This window comes from Puma concolor, chromosome B3 (assembly GCF_028749965.1).
Source record: "Puma concolor isolate L17-30 chromosome B3, mPumCon1.1.hap2, whole genome shotgun sequence".
NCBI classification, from domain to species: Eukaryota; Metazoa; Chordata; class Mammalia; order Carnivora; family Felidae; genus Puma; species Puma concolor.
In genome coordinates, this window is record NC_141672.1 from 13,502,840 (window position 1) to 13,524,600 (window position 21,761).

Consider the following 21,761-nt stretch of genomic DNA (forward strand, 5'->3'; position numbering starts at 1 on the left):
CCCAGATATGGAACTAGAAACACACCTGCCCAGATGCTGTGTCTCCATCCCTCCATTCCTGATGACTTCAAGAATGTTTTTGACTGGGAAACCAGTGACCTTCCCAGGAAGCCCAAGCTCATGGTGGGTTGGAAAATATTTGCCAAGAGGCACAAGGTTTCCTAGCCACATTATTCTTCTTTCAAAGATATTTTCACTTTGGTCTCTGAATTAAAATGCTTTCTACTTAAGGATTTTCAGAAGGCTTAACTAAGGGGCCGTGATACCATTGCATTCCCCATAGATAAAAGAACCTGTCTAAATCATTTTATTGCATTGGAAGTCAAGCTTTCACTAGAAACCTGTTTCTGGATATTTCTTTGTTTATTTTATTTTTTTCTTGGTTTATTTTTAATAGTTGCCCTTTTGGTTCAAATTATACAGATTTTTAAAAATCCTTTTTATCCAGGAATCTGGGCAGAAAGGTTGGCTTTTAAGTTTTGATGCATGCTCTTTATTGGACAGCGTTTATGAATAGTGAACAGGTTCATTGTTGCTGGGTCAGACAGCAGTGCTGGGACCAGCAAGGGGCCCTGTGTCCAAATCCCCCCACCCCTCCCTCTCCGGATGGGCTCTGCTTGGCAACTTGGTGCAGCTGAGGTCATCTCCTGGACTTTAAGGGTGAAGATTCCCATGGAAACAGATGTAGAACAGTCAAGTCAGCAGGGGCAGGTGAGATTGCCAAGAAATTCCGCCTGGTCTTGAAGCCCTCTGTTAAATAAAGTAACTTTGGGGGCTATTGGTTGTAAAATTACCACAGCAATGGTGATACTATAACCAAGTTCTGAAAGCTTGGGTTTCTGGGTCTGCTTTTCAAGAGGGTGACTTCAAGGTTGAAAAAACACGCGCCTCATTCTAGAAACACGGCACTTTGCATAGAAGCTTCTTTGAAAGGGAGTCCTGGTTTAATTGCCAAAATGAAATGCAGGTGGTCACTGCCTGAAATCCCACAGTGCTGTGTGTTTGTTTGCTGGGGTTTTTGAAATCTCGGCCTGCAGGTAAACCTGGTGAGAAGCAAAAGTAAGTACATAGGCTGTTAGAACTAAATAACACTGAACATAAAGCTGACTTCTAAGAACAGAAATAAACAAATACATACACACATAAAATGAGGAAGAGTCTCTCCTATATTATGGAAGGAATTTTGTAGTATTGATATTCTCTTTTCATTAAATGTTTGGTGAGCTTCTCCAGGCCAGTGAAGATATCCGGGTCTGGAGTTTTCTTTGTGAGAAAGCTTTTAACCACAAATTCAGTTTCCTTAATAGATGTGGGAACATTCGCATCTTCTAGTTTTTCTCAAGTGTGTTTTGGCAGTTTGCATCTTTGTAGGAACTTTTCCATTTCATCTACGTTTTTGAATTTATGACACAGCGAGTAGAGTAGACAGTCCCCAGTGAGGTTCCCTATTTCACCTCTAATATGAGTTATTTGCACCTTTTTTTCTTCTTGATTAGTCTGGCAGTTTCCTCAATTTTATAGACCCTTGCAAATAAACATCTTTTGATTTCACTGATTGAGAATATTAGTTTTTTGGGGGTTTTGTTTTGTTTTATTTTTTTGGCCTTCATTTCATTGAACCTCACTCTTTATCTTATTCTTCTATTTGCTTTTGGTTTAATTTGCCCCCTTTTCCCTAGTTTCTTAATTTGGGAACCTTTAGATTAGGGGTCGGCAAACTACACTTTTGGCCCGCAGCCTGTTTGTACACAAAGTTTTATTGGTACACAGCCATGTTCGTCAATTTATGTGTTTGCTGGGGCTGCTTTTGTATTACCGTGGCAGAGTTAGTGTTGTGACAGAGACCATATGGCCCACAAAGCCCAAAATATTTACTATTTGACTCTGTATAAGGCCTTTACTGTCTTTCAACCCGAGCTTCAGATCATTGATTTGAGGTATTTCTTTTATCCAATATAAATATTTTACTGCTATATATTTCTCTCTAGCACTGCTTTCGCTGCGTCTCGTAAATTTTGATGTGGTGTGTTTTCATTTTCTCTCAGTTAGAAATACTTTCTCATTTGCCCTCCTGCTTTCTCTTTGACCTGTGATTATTTAAAAGTACATTGTAAGATGTCCAAATACTTGGAGATTTTCCAGATATCTTTCTGTTATCTATTTTTTCCAGATTAATTCTGTGTTCTGAGAACATATTTCATATGATAATTTGTTAAGATGTCCGGTATGGCTCGTTGGGGGAATCTTGCACGCACACGTGAAAAAAATCTTCTGCTATTCTCAGCTGGAATGCTCTATAAATGTTGGTTAGGTCAGTTGGTTTGATAGCATTCGGCTTTTCTATATTCGTACTGATTTTTGTCAGTTACTGAGAGAGGAGTTTTGAAATATCCAGGTATAATTGTGGATTTTTGGATTTCTTTTTTCAGTTTTATCAGCCTTTTATTCATGTACTTTGAAGCGCTTGTTAAGCATGTACACACTTGGAGTTGTTGCAGCTTTTTAGTGAATTGATCCCTTTATCATATGCATTGCTGCTCTTTATTCCTGATATTACCTTGATCTGAAATCATCTTTGTCAGGTATTGATATAGCCACTACAGCTGTCTGTGAATTAGTATTTGCATAATGTATCTTTCTTTTTTTCATTCTCTTGCCTGTTTTTCCCAAGGCAACCATTAGAACACATTGACCAACAGAATGAAAGCGCACAAATGAATTTTAAAATAAAATCAAGGCGTCAGTAAATAAGATCAAACACAAAAGTACTGATGCCTCCCACCGAGAATCCAATCAGATGGAGGAAGGCAGAAATTTAAATCAGAGAGCAGAGCATGTGAGGAGGGAATTAACCACAGCACAACAAGATAGGATGAAAAATTGCTCAGGTTACTAGTGTAATGGAGGAACTGGAGCTGTAGGAAGGACTCCATGGAAAACAACCAGCTAGTCTAGCAAAAATAAACATTCAAACACTGGAATAGCTATGGTGCTATCCCATAGCTATCCCACAGTGATGGGATACCATCCCCTTGGTCACTTATCTAGTGGACACATCTTCTTTACCCAAAGTAACTAGGGTTTTAACAGCCAGATATCCCTCTTTTCTATAACTCTTAATGCAGTTCTACTGTTGTTCTCACTGAATTCTTGAATAGCGTGTGAGACCCATGTGAGGGCACATCAACTACTTGACTAGGTTTGTGTGGAGCTTTGTCATTGAACCTCTTCAACTTCCAGTTCTGGATCTACCAGCTAACCCTGCATTGCATGGCTTCTTGGCTGTTTCATATACATCTTTCACTACATTAACCACATTGTAGGTGGGATTAATATTTCCTGTGTGTTTAGGATGAGCGGGATTAGTATTACCACCAGAAGCGTGTGCTGGTTAATAAACATGTGGGAAGAGATGCAGTTGCTATAAATCCAACCTAATTTGGGGGCGCCTGGGTGGCTCAGTCGGTTGAGCATCCGACTTCGCTCAGGTCACGATTTCACGGTCCGTGAGTTCAAGCCCCGCATCAGGCTCTGTGCTGACAGCTCAGAGCCTGGAGCCTGCTTCAGATTCTGTGTCTCCCTCTCTCTCTGGCCCTCCCCCCCCTCATGCTCTGTCTCTCTCTGTCTCAAAAATAAATAAATGTTAAAAAAAAATTAAAAAAAAATCCAACCTAATTTGATTTATAATAGATAATAATTGGATGTTACTGTTAATAAAGAATTAAATCCAGAGGCGCCTGGGTGGCTCAATCGGTTAAGCATCCAACTTCCGCTCAGGTCATGATCTCGCAGTTCCTGAGTTCCAGCCCCATGCAGGGCTCTGTGCTGACAGCTCAGAGGCTGGAGCCTGCTTCCAATTCTAGGTCTTCCTTTTTCTCTGCCTCTCCTCTGCTCTTGCTCTGCCTCTCTCTCTCTCTCTCTGCCTCTCTCTCTGTCTCTGTCTCTCTCTCTCTCTCAAAAATAAATAAACATTTACAAAAAATTTTAAAAAAAAGAATTAAATCCACACTTTTCCTTATATTCAATCACTCCATGTGCCATTATAGGAACCATACCATTTCTGTCTTTAGTCAGAACTTGTAAAGAGTTATCCAAGATGTGTGGATCCCCAGGGCTCTTCATATTTTAAAAGTCAAAGATGGTTATGTACATACCAACTCTGAACCAGTCCCACGGAGGGCCAGTTAAGTCATACATCCAAAGATTGACTTCTCTGGGTCAGCCAGTCATGTGGGAAGATCCTTTTGTAGAAACATACATGATGTTTTCTCACACCATTATCTTTCTCAAAGTCCAGGAATTGCTTGATGGAAAATAGTGACAGCAAGAAGCACAAATATCATCTGATCTATTTGGGCACACTAGCTACTTCAGCAGCCACTTCACAGACCCAACTAGATACCTGGGTGTACATGAAAACCCATTCAGCTGTCATTTGGGTCAGGCATGTTTTTCACGAGTGCACCCTGGTTTTAGCCTCAGCCTTGGCCCATGTCACAAGAGCTCCCAGGCTGAGTTCACCACCCATGGCTTCCCCATCAATGTTTTTATATTTATATTTTTATATATACTTTTATATTTAAAGTGGATATCTTATAGATAGCATATTCAGTCTTGATTTTTACATATTGTCTGGAAATCTTTTGACTGGTATTTTTAGATCATTTACGTTTAATGTAATTGTTGATATGGTTGTTTTGAAATTTATCATCAGGGTATTTTCTATTCCTTCTCTTCTGTTTTCTTTTTTCTCTCATGAACCAGTAAATTTTACTATTCGTTACTTAGTAGTTAATTTAATAATTAATATTTAATATTAGTTATTAATTTCACCCACTACAACAGAATCATAAGCCCTGTCCCCAGCTAAATCTGCCCCTACCACCCCCCTTTAAAAGATAAGCCCCTGGGATCTGGGCCCCAGTGGGGTAAGTGTCCCTCATGTGAGAGAAGTTGTAATTCTGAAGAAAATGACCACCAGAGTAGGAAGAGCTTTTAGCCCAAAGGGAAGCCAGAGGGCACACGTCCAGCTACCCTCAGGGACCAGGAGCCCGTCCCAGGCAGACAGAAATTTTTGCATGGGATGAGCCTCTGTGCTGAGCCTGAGGTGCTGGTGAATGGACTTGCCAGTGAGAACAGAAACTCAATAGTGAAAGCCACAGGGGGAAGAAGTGGCTGGCATTCGTGTGGCCAGTGTGTGACTCTGTCCCTCACCCCACAGGAGGAGGGGGCGGGTGTCTGTGGTGGCCAGACCCTGAGCTCGTGAGTGGCTCAGCAGCCAGGAAGGGAACCAAGAAAGGACCAGCGGGCAGGAAAGGGGGAAACAGGATGTGCAGACCACCAGCCGGGGGAAAGTGCACTGTGTGAGGCAGGAAGTTCCATCCCTGCCCCTCCACACTCCGTCCACGCTGACAGTGTGGAGCCTGATGTGGGGCTCAAACGCATGAACCATGAGATCATGACCTGAGCCAAAGTCAGACACTTAATTGACTAAGCCACCCAGACACCCCTCTTCTGTTCTACTTTTCTTTCTCTGTCTTCATTTATATTAATTATGTTTTATTCTATTTATCTCTACTATTGGCTTATTATTTATACCTTAAATTATTTTTTTGTGTGTTGTGTGTTGTATATATATATACATATATATACATATATATATAAAGTTTATTTTGAGAAAGAGCGAATTGGGGAGGGACAGAGAGAAAAAGGGAGAGAGAGAATCTCAAGCAGGCTCAGCACTGTCTGTGCAGAGCCCGACGCAGGGCTCAAACCCACAAACTGTGAAGTCATGACCTGAGCCAAAGTTGGATGCTTAACCAACCGAGCCACCCAGGTGCCCCTACACTATATATTTTAATTAATCATGGTCTGCTTAAAAATAATAGTATACCACTTCACATGAAGTGTCATCATTTGCTTTTTACCAAGCCACAACAGCTCTTATAGAAAAATTATGATCTAAAATATTATCTGGATTTATGGTTGTGGTAGTAAGACCATTTCATAATTCTTTTTTTTTTAATTTATTTAACCATCAAAATGTCTGTAGGAAAAGCATGGGAAACCTTATATTTAAATGCAGTCAAAGCGATTGGGAAATGAATCATAATGTTGTTGGTCGTGTGTATATAGCCTTAAATTTCACCAACTTGGCACACACAAAAAATAGCTAATTATTTGCCTTTTGTTTTCAAACAGATATTGCAGCTGTAGAAGAATGGTTAGTAAGGATCACATTACAACACGGATTACATATTTATACTACTGAAGGAACACTATTGGATAATGTCCGAGGTAAATGCCAACAGATAAAAGTAAAATGGCATTCATAATATTCTTTCAACAAATGTTGTAACCTACTATATGCCAGACTCCGTGCTAAGTTCTAGCGATAAAAAAGAGAGAGATGATCATTACCCTTGAGGGGCTCCCATTCTGATGAGGAAAACAAATAATTAAATACACCTCTAATGGTTAATAGAGGTCTGCAAAGAGTGCTATAGAAATATGGAAATATATCTTTTTTCTATAATCATATGGAGGTCATGATAAATAATGGCTTTATAAAGTTAGTTTTTGCACATTCTATGAACATGTTACAAAAGATAGTGTTCATTGCATTTCAGTTTCCTTTATGATGACCATCAGCAAAAATATTTGCTCATTCTTTGTAGGAACATTTACATTTTTTTCATGAAAAATTGGTTCTTTTAAGGTTATGAACACTGAGTGATATAACTGTCTAGGCTTCTCTTTTCCAGTTGTCTGACTTATAGTCCAATTTTTGATCATCCGTAGCATTAAATTGTATTTTTTTAAGTCCTCATTCCTGGATCTTATATTTATCTTTACTTTCCTCACCTTCCCTTTTCTAAAAAATTTAAATTGCAGTTATTTAACATACAGTGTAATATTAGTTTCAGGTGCTTTTTACTTTTATTCTTTACTCCCACTCTGATGGTGCTATGTAGAATGCAGAATAAAGATAAATAAATAATACATCTTATGGGAAAGTAGTAGCTTTAGGAGAGTGGGTAGCTTTAAGAAAAGTGATGATGTCCCACCCAACCTTATGTCAATTAAAATCTGACCTCTAAGGGTGCCTGGATAACTCAGTGGATTAAGCATCTGACTCTTGATTTTGGCTCAGGTCATGATCTCGTGGTTCATGGGTTCAAGCCCCACTTCAGGTTCTGTGATTACAGTGCAGAGCCTTCTTGGGATTCTTTCTCTCTCCCTCTCTCTCTGCCTCTCCCCCCCACCCCAAATAAATAAATAAACATAAAATAAAATAAAATCTGAGCTCTAGAAGTGGAGCCAGCCATCTGTAACTAAAAAAGAAAAAAAGAAAAAAAAAATCCCCCCAGGTGATTCTGACGTGCAGAGGATTGAGAACTGGTCTAGAACAAAGGTTGCATGTGTGCAAAAGACAGATCTATTTAATGTAGCATTATTTGTAATAGAAATGAGAAACAACTTAAATGTCCATCAGTAGGGGAAAAGACAGATACCTGTAGAATTTTCTGTTAAAATGAAGGAAATAGACCCATATATATCATCAAGAACAGAACTCAAAAGCATTGAATGAAAATTCAAGTTTCAGAATAGAATAGGAGAACATTTACTCAAAATTTAGAAAACACATAACAATGCTATGTACCATTCATGGGTACATATATATTGTAGTAAAAATGTAAAAACATGGGATTAGAATCCTACACAGCAATTTCATGATAGTGGTTGCATTTGGGGAAAATTTGGAAATGGGGCCACAAAGGGAGCAGAGATATCTTCAATCATTCTATATTCTTTTATTTCTTTAACCAAAATTAAAATACCTGAAAAATGACAAAATGTTGTGCTTTATTATTTTGTCATAGCATCCAGGTTTTTAAAAAATAGTCAATTATTGGGGCGCCTGGGTGGCTCAGTCGGTTAAGCGTCTGACTTTGGCTCAGGTCATGATCTCGTGGTTCTTGAGTTTGGGCCCCGTGTCAGGCTCCGTGCTGACAGTTCAGAGCCTGGAGCCTGCTTCAGATTCCGTGTCTCCCTCTCTCTCTGCCCCTCCCCCACTGACGCTCTGTCTCTCAAAAATAATAAACATTAAAAAAATTTTTTTTAATAGTTATTCAATAGTAATTGCAAGCCTTTGAGATGGATATTTTGAAGTCCTGTGCTAGCTACCTTTAAGTACTGAAGTAACAGTCCATAATTATTTCAGTTTTCAAAATATTTTTGAAATCTGAATCACAACACATTGAAATGCACCCAGGTTATTATCTACTGCATTTAAATGTTAGCATATACTTAATTTAGAATGTATAGAGGTAACGTGGTAGCAAAGAGTTCTACAAATGAGTTGTTCTTAAAGGTTCCAGATGCAGAAATGAGATTCATGTGTTTGAGGAACAGAAAGGAGGCCTGTGATGTGGAAGCAGAGTAAACGACAGGCAGAGTGGCTTATAATACGTTTGGAGAGGCCAGCAGGGAGCATGGTAATAAGTGCAGGTGTTATTCTAAGGAAGAGCCTTTGGAGCATTTGAAGCTGGAGAGTGATACATTCTGACTCATGCTTTCTAAGTGGGTCACCTTGGCTGCTGTGTGAAGACACTCAGAGAAGGATGGCAAAAAATGGCATAGAGGAGATTGGTTGACAGCTGTTGCCCTGGTCCACCTGGGAGGTGGTCCGGGGAACATGGGCCGGGGGGTGGAGATGGTGAGAAATAAGAATCTTTAGAATGTGTTTCAGAAGTAGAGCTGGTAGGAGTTCCTTCCTGGTGGATGAGGGATAAGGCAGACAGAGGAATCAGAATGAATCCTAGATTTCTTATTGAGCAATCAAATGGGTGATGGTCTCATTTACTGAAATGCTGGAGACATGGGGAGAAAGCATTGAGAAGGGGCAATTAAGAGTTAAAGTTAGGGTTACAGTAGGAACTCTTTATTCACTACTAACTCCAATCCACCCCCTAGACCCCTCCACTAACACTGTTCCTAATCACAATCCCTGGTTCCCTTTCATAAGGGTCCCTTTTCTGTCTCCTCCTTGACTTCTCAATAGTAGTCAAGACTTATAACCACTCCCTCATTCTTAAAACATTTAAAATACAGTATCTGACTCTAGGGAGCTTGTACATCGAGGTGTTTTCATTTTGATGTGATCATGTCCCAGCAACAAGGTCCAGTCTCTCTGTCCTGTAAGATCTGGTTATTAATTGCCTGCACAGACATGCTGTCACCCTGGAGAGTCAGCTGCCATACCCCAAATGCCTTTGAATTTCAGAGTGAATAACATTGGTTTATAAGTTCGATCTCTTTCTGGTCTAAGCTACACTGTATCAACCCACATGGAAATCTACCTCCATTTCTTGCTTTTGTAGGAAGTGAAAAATGTATCACTTAAAGTCTTTGGGCTTTGCCACAGATTTGAGGGAAATGGTAAAGATCTACATTGTAGAAATGTAAACAGCTAAAGAATCAATTATTAAATATCTCTTTATTTTATTTTTTTAATGTTTTTTTCATTTTTGACAGAGAGAGAGAGAGACAGAGCATGAGTGGGGGAGGGGCAGAGAGAGAGGGAGATACAGAATCCGAAGCAGGCTCCAGGCTCTGAGCTGTCAGCACAGAGCCCAACGCAGGGCTTGAACCCACAAACCGCGAGATCATGACCTGAGCCAAAGTCGGACACTCAACCGACTGAGCCACCCAGGCGCCCCTAGATACTTCTTTTTAAAAATCCCTTGGCTGTTTTTGAAATTCAGACAGCAGTATTCTGTCAAATTGCCCTGGCTTGTTTTTTGTACTCCCTTTTCTCATTTTTCAGAAGAAAAAAAAATTCCCCTATTTTCTTATCATTAAAATTTGACTTCATCCAGCCCCAATGCTTTGCATATCCAAGAATAGATTGCCAGGTTGAGGGGTGGAACCTGTACCCCTCTCATTGGTTTTTCCTTGTAATCCCAGCCCAGCTTCTGTGTCTCTTCGGGAAATCCCCCAGTGTCTCAGCCCCTAATGATACCTTTCCCCATCTACTGGTATTCTGGATTTATTCCCATTGTTCTATATCTGCTGCCGTTTCGGAGGAAGAGATCGGAGGAAGAGAACAAAAAGTAAATGTGTGGTGTGGGCTTTTGAAGCAGAAGCTGTTCTCCATCGTAAGTGTCCTATGACCCAGCAATTCCATTTCTAGGGAGAGATCCTGCGGCCAGTCCTCGTCCCCAAAGGTGACCAAAGCAGTGTCTGCCATCACACACGTTCTTCTGCAGTGTGACTGTGCCAGGCCCCCATGAAGGGCACTTAGCCTTCATTCCTTCTACTCTGGAAAATAAGAATCAACCTTTTTTTTTTTTTTTTTTTTAGCTAATGAAGGGTGAGGTAATACACCTGCTTTTTGGAAAATGAAATAGGCCCTCTACATAGTGCTTTAAAAATCCTTAAACGGGGCACTTGTGATGAGCACCAGGTGTTGTGTGTAGGTGTTGAATCGCTAAATTCTACACCTGAAACAAATATTACCCTGTTTGTTAACTAATTGGAATTTAAATAAAAACTTGGGGGAAATTAAAAATAAAAAAACCTTTAAAGGAAAGCAGTAACGTCCCTATTCAAGCCTGCAGCCACGATTTATAAACACCTAAATTTGATTTCCACAGAACCTATTCTTCAGGGAGATCTCGGGGCCATAATGACAAAAAATGATATCAGCAAAGTGTATCAGCACGTGATGGATCTCAAAGTGGCAAAATGCCCCTGTGCTAACGATGTAGCGTTACTTGGCTTCATTTTGAATGAAACCTACAACGGTAAGCCCGTTGGCTGTGTTGAAAGTTAGATGTGGGTTTTGTGTTTTAAAACAGCAGTGTTTAACTGGCAGTGCAAGTTAGACTCAACGGAGTCAAAACGTTTCCTAAAAATACCTGCGAATTTACTCTTTGTCACTTCCCCTTGTCAACTTGCAAGTGTGATCAACTACTTTTACTCTGTGACTTTTGGTCATGTTCATCGTGACTGTAGTGTCTCTCCTAATTTCACTTACCCCCTGATTTCTATTAATATGTTATTTCCTCTCAGAGGTGACTCCTTGTGTAAAATGGGAATCATGTTCTAAGGCATCATAACATTACTTCATTTATTATGTAGGTGCTTTTAGATTCCTACTGTAGTATTTAAAAGCATCCTACTCCGTTTCAACTTTTTTTTTAATGTTTATTTTTGAGAGAGAGAGAGAGAATGAGTGGGGAAAGGGCAGAAGGAGAGGGAGACACAGAATCCGAAGCAGGCTCTGAGCTGTCAGCACAGACCCTGACGTGGGGCTTGAACTCACGAGCTGTGAGATCATGACATGAGCTGAAGTCGGACACTTAACCGACTGAGCCACCCAGGCACCCCATCATTTCAACTTCTAATGTATTATGATAGTTGTTTTTCCTAGATCATCGGTGACCTTCTAGTCCCCAAACCCAATGAATGAAAAGGAAAATAAAAGAATTAAAAGAAACAAAATATTATTACTCACAAATAATATGGGCACCCTAAAATCCAAACTAAAATCCTCGAATCCAACTCACCATCCATGTGGATGACCGACGTAATACTCAACGGCCAGACGTCGTTTCCTCCAATGATCTTCCCCCATCGCACTTCTGTGGCCATATTCTGGACCTCATCATCTCCCCTAATGTTGGTACCTGTGGAGTCTCTACCATGAGCAACTCACACTGTCCACACCCCCTCCCCTCACGTTCTTACCACCTCTTCTAGTGCTCCCACTCTGGTGCTCCTTCGATTTCACTGAGACTTCAGTGTCTTGTCCCTACCACCTTCTCCACTTCCCAACACCCTTGGTTTTCTCTCTCCCCTCCCCCATAATTTGCATAGCCCACCCTTACAGATCCTTCTGTAGCTTCCCTGCCCTGCTCTGTCTTCCATTCCCCGAGCAGTGCCAACTCCGGTTAAAACCACCTCTAGTCCTGCCCTGAGACAGCAGAATGTTGCTAGAGAAGACACTGCACGCCAGTCTCCCTTTCGCATTCCACCGACCGCTCTCACTTTAAATTCCCGATCCCAAGTCTCAAGTGGGCCCTCAGCACCACCCAGAAACCCTGTCCCTCTTTGCTGGTATGTTTATTTTCCGATTCCGCCAAGTGGCCTTATCTCACACCCCTTCCCACACCTCAAACCCTCCACATCACCCCCTTCCCCTTTCCACTCTCAGCTGTGCCTTTATCTAATATTTCATATAGAAAACCAAGATCGACCACAAGGCACTCCTTCGTCGCTGCACCTGCAAACCTGCCGTTCTACCCGCATTGGTGCTTGTGAGCCTTGCCTTCTCGCCTGTTGCGTTGCGAGAAGCATCTCTGCCCAGATTCCACCTGTCGGAGGCCACCACCCCCAACCCTTGTGTTCTGGATCCCGTTCCCTGCGACCATCTGAAGCACCTTGCTCCTGCTGCCTCTCTGCTGCAAATGCCACCTTTCCCTCTGCATCGTCTGCTCTCTCTCCTTGCTGGATTGGGTCCATTGGCGTACAGACAAACCCTCCTTTGTTTGGGAGCATCCTAGCTGTTTTTCTGTTCTCCTTCAAAGCAAAATTTGGGCAAAGAACTTATTGTAGATGGTGCTCCGTTGTCCCACCTCCCGCTTTGTCTTCATTCCGCTAGAGATGAGTGTTTGGTACCCGCCAGTCTTGTGAAACGTTTCTTCCCAAGACCATTCCTGATTTCCATATTGTCAGTTCCAGCCACCCGTTCTTCTTCTTTTTTTTAATGTTTATTTTTTATTTTTACTTTTTTACATTTATTTATTTTTGAGAAACAGAGTGAGACAAAGTGTGAGCGGAGGAGGGGCAGAGAGAGAAGGAGACACAGAATCCAAAGCAGGCTCCAGGCTATGAGCTGTCAGCACAGAGCCTGACACGGGGCTCGAACCACAAACCGTGAGATCATGACCCGAGCCAAAGTCAGACGCTCAACCGACTGAGCCACCCAGGTGCCCCAATGTTTATTTATTTTTGAGAGAGAAAGAGAGTGCAAGCGGGGCTGACAGCACAGAGCTTGACACGGGGTTCAAACTCACGAGCCGTGAGATCATGGCCTGAGCTGAAGATGGACACTTAACCAACTGAGCCACCCAGGCGTCCCCAGCCGCCAATTCTTTATCCTCATTCTACTTTCCTTCCCAGCAGCACTGGACACAGCTGGCCACTCTGTCTTCAAAACACTTTATCCTCTTGGCTTTCTCGGTATCACCTTTGATTGCTTTTATCTGACCACATTGGTCATTCCTTAGTTTTCCAGACAGACTCCTCTTTGGTGTGTCCCCTCAAGTAGTTGTCAAACTCAGGGCTTTGTCCTTGACTCTCCTTCCTTAGGGAGCCACGTCTCTCTCTTTGAAAAACTTAACCCAGTCCTATGGTTTAAGTGCCGTCTCCAGGCCAGTGATTCTCAAACCTATATTTCTGGTGCTGAGCGCTCCGTGGAGACCAAACTCCTCTATGCAATTGTCTATAGTTTACATTTCCTCCTGATGTCTACTGAGCATCTCAAATACAGTAACTCTGATCCAGAACTCTTGACTCATCTCCCTCTGAAATCTGTTCTTCTCCAGTATTCCTTATCCCAATTCATGTGGAGTTGCTCCAAGCTAAAGTCTAGAACACATTCTTGACTGCCCTTACTCTCATGACATTCCAGGATGGTGCCGTACCCAGTGTGTATCCCCAGTGTGACCGCTTCTTTCCTCTGCTAAAGTCTTAAGTCAACGTTGGTTTTCCACGAGACTAATTCATAGCTTCTTAAGAGGTCTCCCTATTTGTATTCTTGCCCCAGTACAACCCATCTTCCATACAGCCACCAGAGTGGTCTTCTCAAGTATAAACCAAATCACATCACTTCCCTGCCTCAGACATGCAGAGGCTTCCCTTATGGCCAGTAGAATAAAATCCAAACTCTTCACAATGGTCCACATCAGCTTCTGTAACCCTGGAGTACAGTCGTGGTCGTTTGTTATACAGAGTGGCTTTGTAACTTAATTTGAGCCTCAAAGTATTAACCAGAACAAGACATTTGTTTTCCTACTTACCCTTCTATTGAATATTTCTAAACTTTGCAGGGCCCTGGTCATGTGATATCATACTGGACACCGATGATCATCCCTACTTAGAATATAGGATAGTGTTATCTGTGGAATGAGACTTAGAGCTCAGAATGGTAACACACGTCATTAGCTTTTTCTCTCTCTGGAAAAAGTATATGGTGACAACACTTCCTGCTACATCTTTCCCTACACAGAAAACAGCTGAGAGTGGAAATATACACTTCACCACATGAGTGGTCCTACATTCGTCTTTGGGAAACAGAGCACATGCATTAGATCATCAACCGTCTTCAGGCTCTCCCACCACCCTCAATAATTATGCCTGTTGACTAGATTTCAGGTTAATATTCCACATTTAAAGCAAAAGACTCTCAACACTCCTAGGTATGGCCAAAGAAAAGTGAGATCAAAGTATTTGCAGTGTGTTCTGTCTTCTTTTACGAGGTTATCATGAGGCATAAGCAAATACTTTTTCTATTTTTTTAAAAATCACAAATAGTAACGTAAATCAAACATAGTTTCTTCCTCTTGGAATTTTAACTTCCTTCTTGGAGTTGTAAAACTATTGACTAAGATTGTATTTCTGAACTAGGAATGTACTTATGCTTACAAAAATACCATCAGGGAAGAAAAAAACCCTCTTCCTCTACTCTCTTATGTCTAGTGAATGAGGGCTATGAATTAAATTAACAAAGGCAGATTATCAGGAAAAAAAGGCACACATTTTAAATTAATATTTGCACTCACAGGAGCACCTGGGTGGCTCAGTTGGTTAAGCAACCGACTTTGGCTCAGGTCATGATCTCGCGGTTCACAAGTTTGAGCCCCGTGTCGGGGGTCTGTGCTGACAACTCAGAGCCTGCAGCCTGCTTCAGATTCTGTTGTCTCCCTCTCTTTCTTCCCCTCCCCCCTCACACTCTGTCTGTCTCTTTCTCTCTCTCTCTCTCTCAAAAATAAACATTAAAAAATATTTACATCCACAGAGTTAACTTAAAAGCAGTGAAGCTCAAATAAGTGGTTAAACTTGGGGGCATATATACCATTTTAACGAAAGAAGGTTGGGCTTCAGGGGATGATAAAGTATGGGGAAGAGACTAGGAAAGATGTGAGGGGATTAATGAAAGAGAAGGGCTGTTCTGGTAAAGTATGTTTATGCAAACTTAGCATCGACTTCTCTTCCATCTCTGGTGAGAAGAGAGCTCTTCTCTTCCTGGCACAGGGGTGGGGAGGCATGTGTCCCAAAGCGAAAGTCATGCTCTGCTTGTAGCCGGGTAAGGGGAGGGCAGAGATCTCTTCCTGAATCTGTTGATTCTCAGTTGCCTGCAGCTCAAAGGAATCCTTAACCAGAGTGGCATATTTTGGGGGACGTATTCTGATCCCCTTCGATATAAAACAGAATCCTTAAAATTTAAATCAGACAGTTGGCTAAAATCCTATGTTAACCTGAAGTCGCTGCATCTTTCCAATGCTTAGGAAGTGAGATACTAGCTGAGGGGAGGCGAGTTGAGGCAGGGCAGAGATTGGTTTGGAAGGTGGGGCAGATGTCAGTTCTGGCTGCGGCAGTCTGGGAACCATAGAAGTGGGTTACTCTCTTCGTAACGTTATCTGAACTGAATCTTCCTTTTTTCTCCTGTTAGGTATTTACATAGGCCTCAGTTTTTCTGGATTTTGGAATTACAGTGATACCACGTGGTATAACCTGACAGATACGATCTATTCCCAAGTTGGAGAAGGTAATTCCTCTAATGGTGACTTCATCTTCAGGATCCCATATATAGCAATACTTGATCAGTATGAATGAAATGAAATGTCTGTGCTGAGGAGCTCACCTTTTCCTTCCTTTTTAACCTGGTGTGATTTCTCCCCTTAGAACACACAAAGCTTTCAGTGGTGGATATGGTTTTAACCAATCACTTTTTAGTTATCCTCACCTCTCTGGGTCTTTTTGTAAGTGGAGATCTCCGTTATCCATCATCCTCTGTCTTAACGGTATGTGAATTGCTTTTAAATACGTTCCTAGTTCGGGGCTCCTGGGTGGCTCAGTCGGTTGAGCGTCCTACTTTGGCTCAGATCATGATCTTGCGGTTTGTGAGTTTGAGCCCCACGTTGGGCTCTGTGCTGACAGCTCGCAGCTCGCAGCTCGGAGCCTGGAGCCTGCTTCGGATTCTGTGTCTCCTCCTCTCTCTGCCCCTCCCCTGCTCATGCTCTGTCTCTTAATAATAAATAAACGTTAAAAAAAATAAATAAATACATCCCTAGTTCAGAAATACAATCGTAGTCATTAATTTAAAAACTGTAAGAGGAAAATTAAAAATTCCAACTGGAAGAAACTATGTTTAATTTACTTTACCATTTGTGACTTAAAAAAAAATAATAGAAGAAGTATTTGCTAATGCCTCATGAGAACCTAGTAAAAGAAGATATAATACACTCCAAATACTTTGATCTCACCTTTTATCTACATAAAGTAGACATACTTGATACTTGAGCTATGTGTGGTGTGTCTTAGAATTTAAATGCTTCTTCCTTTTAGAAAATGTAAAAGCAGAATACAATGGCTTTTTCCCTTGCCTCATAGTGTTGACCATATCCTTTGGAAATGGTGCTAATTTTATTGCCACACAAGTTTATGTTTTAAACATGCACATATAGAAGATTATTTATCTATTTATAGCTATGTATGTTCCCCAAATACTTTATGGTAATTTATACAGCTAAATATAGTATTACAAATGAGCATGAGTCAAAAAGTTAGCACTGGGATTGAGTGGAGGGGCATATACATTTTGGTGAGGATACACAATACATATACCATGAAATTCTCAAACATGTCAATAAACATCTCTCAAAAACTACCACAACAGAAATAAGAGCAGTGATAGAGATTTTGAAACAGTGGAAAAAAAGATGAGAGAGTATAGAAGGGGTGATTGCTTTGGTTGAGAAGCAGGTATTTCTTACATGTGGGGATTATGAATATTCACAGCCTTCCCTCCTTCCTCACCATTTCTGAGGAAGTACCATTTGTTGCTCAAACAACCAACAGATCTGACCTTTTATGTGCTTACCATGGAATTGTTGGAGACTTGAAGAAGCCGGGCACAGTGACTTAACAGTCCAAAACATGGAGGATTGGGCACAGGTTGTACAGTGAGGGCTGGCCCTGGGTGAGGCAGGAGAAACAGGGGACCATGGAGAAAATAATATGTTAAGGGATTTCCTAATCCCAGTGGGTGGCAGATTTAGTACCTTTCTGTACCCTTCTAAACTCTTCCGTTTAAATCATTACGTGATTTAAAAAACAAAAACAGGGGCGCCTGGGTGGCGGAGTCGGTTAAGCGTCCGACTTCAGCTCAGGTCACGATCTTGCGGTCCGGGAGTTCGAGCCCCGCGTCGGGCTCTGGGCTGATGGCTCAGAGCCTGGAGCCTGCTTCCGATTCTGTGTCTCCTTCTCTCTCTGCCCCTCCCCACTTCATGCTCTGTCTCTCTCTGTCTCAAAAATAAATAAACGTTAAAAAAAAAATTAAAAAAAACAAAAACAAAAAAAAACTCAGATCCTTTCTGTAATTAAGTCCAAGTACAAATAAATCAATAAAACAGTGAAACAAAGCAAAGACCAGAGAGGAAATCTCCAGGATATTATTTAAACTATGTTAGAGGCTGGTTTTAATGGGTGACACTCCTAACTGCTGGGATACAAAAGCATCATTTCCTTTAGTATAATTCAAATTGCTGTGTTTTGTTATGCCTCCTGATACGCAAGCAAAAATTAAAGTGTTGTCCTTGTGTTTTTTTTTTTCTTGTAGTTTTCAAGGGCAGACTTTTGTGGTTTCGAAAGGGTAAGAAGCTTAAATTTTCCAGGGGTTGGTTAGAAGAGGAGTGTTTCCTTGATGGCCCGAGGGATGAGGCACAAGATTAAGAATTCACAACACAGATCATTCCTGTTACTATGATATTATTTCCAGTTTGAACTTAAAGAAACTTACTTCCAGCAGACATTAAGCAATGATCTCCTTCCCTTTCAAAGGAAGAAGTGTATCTGCTTGTTTCATTGGCCTCCCCTCCCCCACTTCTTCGCATGTTCTCTCCAGAACTGTTGTGGTTGTTCAGGTGTATTCTGCACAAGGGCACCCCCTTGAAAAGAGAGTTGGGGCTGAAATTTGGCTAACACTTTTCTCCCCAGTCCATCTACCCCCCCCCCCCGACCCCCTTGTGGGTCTCTGCCTGCCTGGAGAAAGGGGCACCTCCAATTTTCACAAAAGTGCCATTTAAGCCAGCCACAGCTCCGCTGCTGGCCTGTGAAGAGTGGGGTGGGGAAGGGATTCCATCCGTCTTTTCTCTCCTCTGTTACTACAAAGTCAAGTTTTGTGATTCAAGTAGGTCATTCCCATCAACATAAGCATGCTTGAGTTTGGAGCCCGCCACAAAATTATGAGGATTCCTAGCCTATTGCCATGGCCCGTCCCCCTTCCATCCTCATGCAGGCCTGTGGGCACACACCCAGCTGTGCACGCACACACGCATACACACACACACACACACACACTCACTTGCTCTCACCACCTAGAAGGAAGGAGCACTTATGTCTCGGGACGCAAATGCAACAGATTCCTGCCACACTAAGTGGAGGAAATGGAAAGCAGAGACCCAGGGAGGCCCGATGGGCAACACTGATGTACATTAGAAAGAACAGGGGAAGTACCTGCCAAAATAGAATTCCGTACCAGGCACAACTCTGTCACTCAAGAACGAGCTGGAAGGAAAGAAAGTTGCACAGATAAGACATTAGCGGAGCTTACTACCCAGAAACCCCCACGAAGGAGTGGAATACCAGAAATAGTGACAGACCTAAAACGTATGCTCTAAACTCTAACAGAGGAAGGAACTTCGTCTGTGAGCTCCACTCTGGGATCCGCGTCCAGCACGGTGCCTGCCACAAAGTAGGCACTTAGTAAATATTTGTTCCAAGAATGGAATTGGCGTAAAAAAAAAATTTACAGTTCCAAATTTTGTGTTTAATACTTGGGCGGAACCAAAACTCCAGATACTACAAGGAGGAAGGGAGATGATTTTCGGCGGATGACCAGCCTATTGTGAGACCCTCGTTTGGTGGGAGAATCAATATGGGGAATCATTTTGGAATTTGATAGAAAAACGTACTCAGTTCAACACAAACCATACAGTTTAAGGGATAATTACCCGAAAAGAAAAGGAAATATGGCCTAAAGCTTCCAACCCACCAGAAGAAGGGAAGAAGATGAAGGACTAATCCATCAGTTCCCACAAAAAGCAAGAAAAGAGCAAAACAGGTGCAAAGATAGAAGAATGGAAAACCAGCCATAAAGTGAGATGCTAGAAATCAATCCAAATATGTCAGCTGAAATTGAATCATACAAGAAGCAATAGAATAAAGAGACAGAGGGGACTATGCCCTGAGCTCTTTTCCTTACCCCTCGGCTCCCACTAACTTTCATCTCCAGTCCACCTGGCTGTCAACTCAGCAGTGTTGGGGATGCTGGACAGCTGGACTCAAAGCCTGAGCTCTGAGGAACCCCTCAAGCTTTGGGGAGCCCCACTGAGGAGGCCTGGCATGTCTTTCCTCTCATGGGTCAGGTGAGAACAAGGCATTTGGCGACTGCAGGCAGACGGCTAGAAGGTGGAGGCTCCTGGAGAGTGCTTGGCTTGCAGAAATCCAGGAGCCCCCAGAGAAGGTTTCAGTCAAACTTGTGAGAGTGGCTGGCCTCCTGGAGAAAAAAAGCCCAGTGGGAAGGCTGTTTTCTCCCTGTGCCTGAGGTGAGCAGGGTGAAGGAGATGGAAGCAGAGAAGCTTCTTTCTGGTTCTGAGGTGAGGGGGAAGGGCAGCCCAGAGGTGGAGAGACCACTTGGCCTTCTGTTACTTCACAGTCTGAAATGCTTCCCAAACCAGACTTGAGTGCTCCCTTCAAAATACGTCTAAGCCAGCTCAGCAGGCGGAGAGCACAAAAGATCATTAGAATCAGACCATACAGCAGAGTTGCTGATGGAGAAGGTGATAAATGAAGAAGAACAACAAAATGAATCGACTCATTTAACAATTATCCAATGAGCGTCTATTCTATGGCTACTGTTCTTGGCACTGAGATATTAGCGAGAAGAAAAGACCACCAACATCTATTAGCTTAGAGTTTCAAGTGCCACATGAAAGTAATTTCTGGGATTAAATACCACACTGCAATTAAAAAATAGGATGAATTGGGGCACCTGAGTGGCTCCTTTGGTTAAGCATCCGACTCTTGATTTTTGGCTCAAGTCATTAACTCACGGTTGGTGAGTTCAAGCCCCACCTTGGGCTCTGCACTGACAGCATGGAGCCTGCTTGGCATCCTCTCTCCCTCTGTCTCTGCTCCTTCTCTGCTTGTGCTCTCTCTCAAAATAAGTCAGTAAACATTGTTTTTTGTAGTGCAATAAATTGAAGGATAGAATAGCCACTGTTTAGATGCAGATAAGCAGTGCTGAAGATGAAGAGGAAGAAACTTCTCAAACCAGGGAAGATGGGTAAAAATCACGGGGCAAAGATAGGCCTTTGAGGATAATCCAAGTCTAAGAGGTGAGAGAAGTTTGGGGAGGAATAAAAAAGGAACAGATAGAAGACAGGCAATAATAACACAAATAGCAGAAGAAAATTACACCAAAATTAAGAAAGATCCAAGGCTATCTATTGAAAAAAACCACTATATCCTGGAAGAATTGAAAAAGATGTATGCTTGGGCATATCCTAATAATATTTCCGAATTTGACGATTAAGGGGAAAATACTACAACTTTCCAAACAGAAGAAACAAATGCAAAATATACCTCACTGGCATTAGAGTTCACTTATACAGCAGTAGAAGCTGGAAAAGAGTAAAATACACATCTACAGACTATCAAGACAGAGGGACCACAATTCAAAAATCCTTTTTCCAGCCAAGAGATTATTCATCTTTCCAATTAAGAAAGAATTTGGAAAGTGTATCACCCAGTTATTCCAGCTAAGGAAATACTCAGGAGAGAACTTTAACAAAATAAACCAATGAGCACAGATGTTGGGGAGATAAAGAGAACAGGAAACAATGATGAGCAGTGCTTAGCTGTTTCTCTCGTTTTACCTAATATCTATGTTTTCTGTCTGTGTAAATCAAAATGGAGTGCTTGACGAAGATCTTGAAACAGAGAGAACATGTTGCAAGGGAAATTAGAATTTCCAACATCTAAAAATGACTATTTTCAAACAGTAATACATTCCCATAATTAAAAACCAAAACAGTTACATAAAGATCTACATTAAAAAGTCCCATTTGCTCCTTGGTATATACTCTCCCTGCTTCTTCCTGTCCCCTACATCTTTTAGATTTTCAGTGACATTTATTTATTTATTTATTCATTTGTTTATTTTATTTAAAGATTTAATTTTTAAGTAATCTTTACCCCCAGTGTGGGGCTCGAACCTAACAACCGAGAGAGCAAAAGTCCCACACTCTACCAGCTGAGCCAGCCAGGTGCCCCCTCAGTGACTTTTAAATGTAAATTTAAATAATTATGAATACAAACTCTCCTCACTTGCTCCCACTATATCCTAAATACGAACATATCTGTTGTTTTCACTTAGCCACATGTCAGGGGGGAAATGCCATATTAGTACA

At 41.7% G+C, this 21,761-nt stretch overlaps 1 protein-coding gene, 1 long non-coding RNA gene and 1 pseudogene across 3 annotated transcripts in view; 1 reads left to right on the plus strand and 2 right to left on the minus strand.

Moving 5' to 3' along the window:
- Positions 1-21,761, plus strand: part of CATSPERB (catsper channel auxiliary subunit beta) — a 108,447-nt gene that overhangs the window by 19,389 nt on the left and 67,297 nt on the right. For both annotated transcript variants that reach the window (XM_086708991.1, XM_086708992.1), the window contains exons 7-11: positions 6,202-6,297; positions 10,659-10,808; positions 15,740-15,835; positions 15,973-16,091; positions 17,909-17,941. In XM_086708991.1, coding sequence (XP_086565117.1) covers positions 6,202-6,297; positions 10,659-10,808; positions 15,740-15,835; positions 15,973-16,091; positions 17,909-17,941 — 494 coding nt within the window. The remainder of the gene's footprint in view (positions 1-6,201; positions 6,298-10,658; positions 10,809-15,739; positions 15,836-15,972; positions 16,092-17,908; positions 17,942-21,761) is intronic.
- LOC147579753 (uncharacterized) lies at positions 466-12,022 on the minus strand. The gene is made up of 2 exons (XR_015252069.1): positions 11,574-12,022; positions 466-1,043 (listed from the first exon to the last, which is right to left on the minus strand). It is a non-coding gene; the product is annotated as an uncharacterized LOC147579753 (long non-coding RNA).
- Positions 3,117-4,183, minus strand: LOC147579754 (pyruvate dehydrogenase (acetyl-transferring) kinase isozyme 3, mitochondrial pseudogene; annotated as a pseudogene).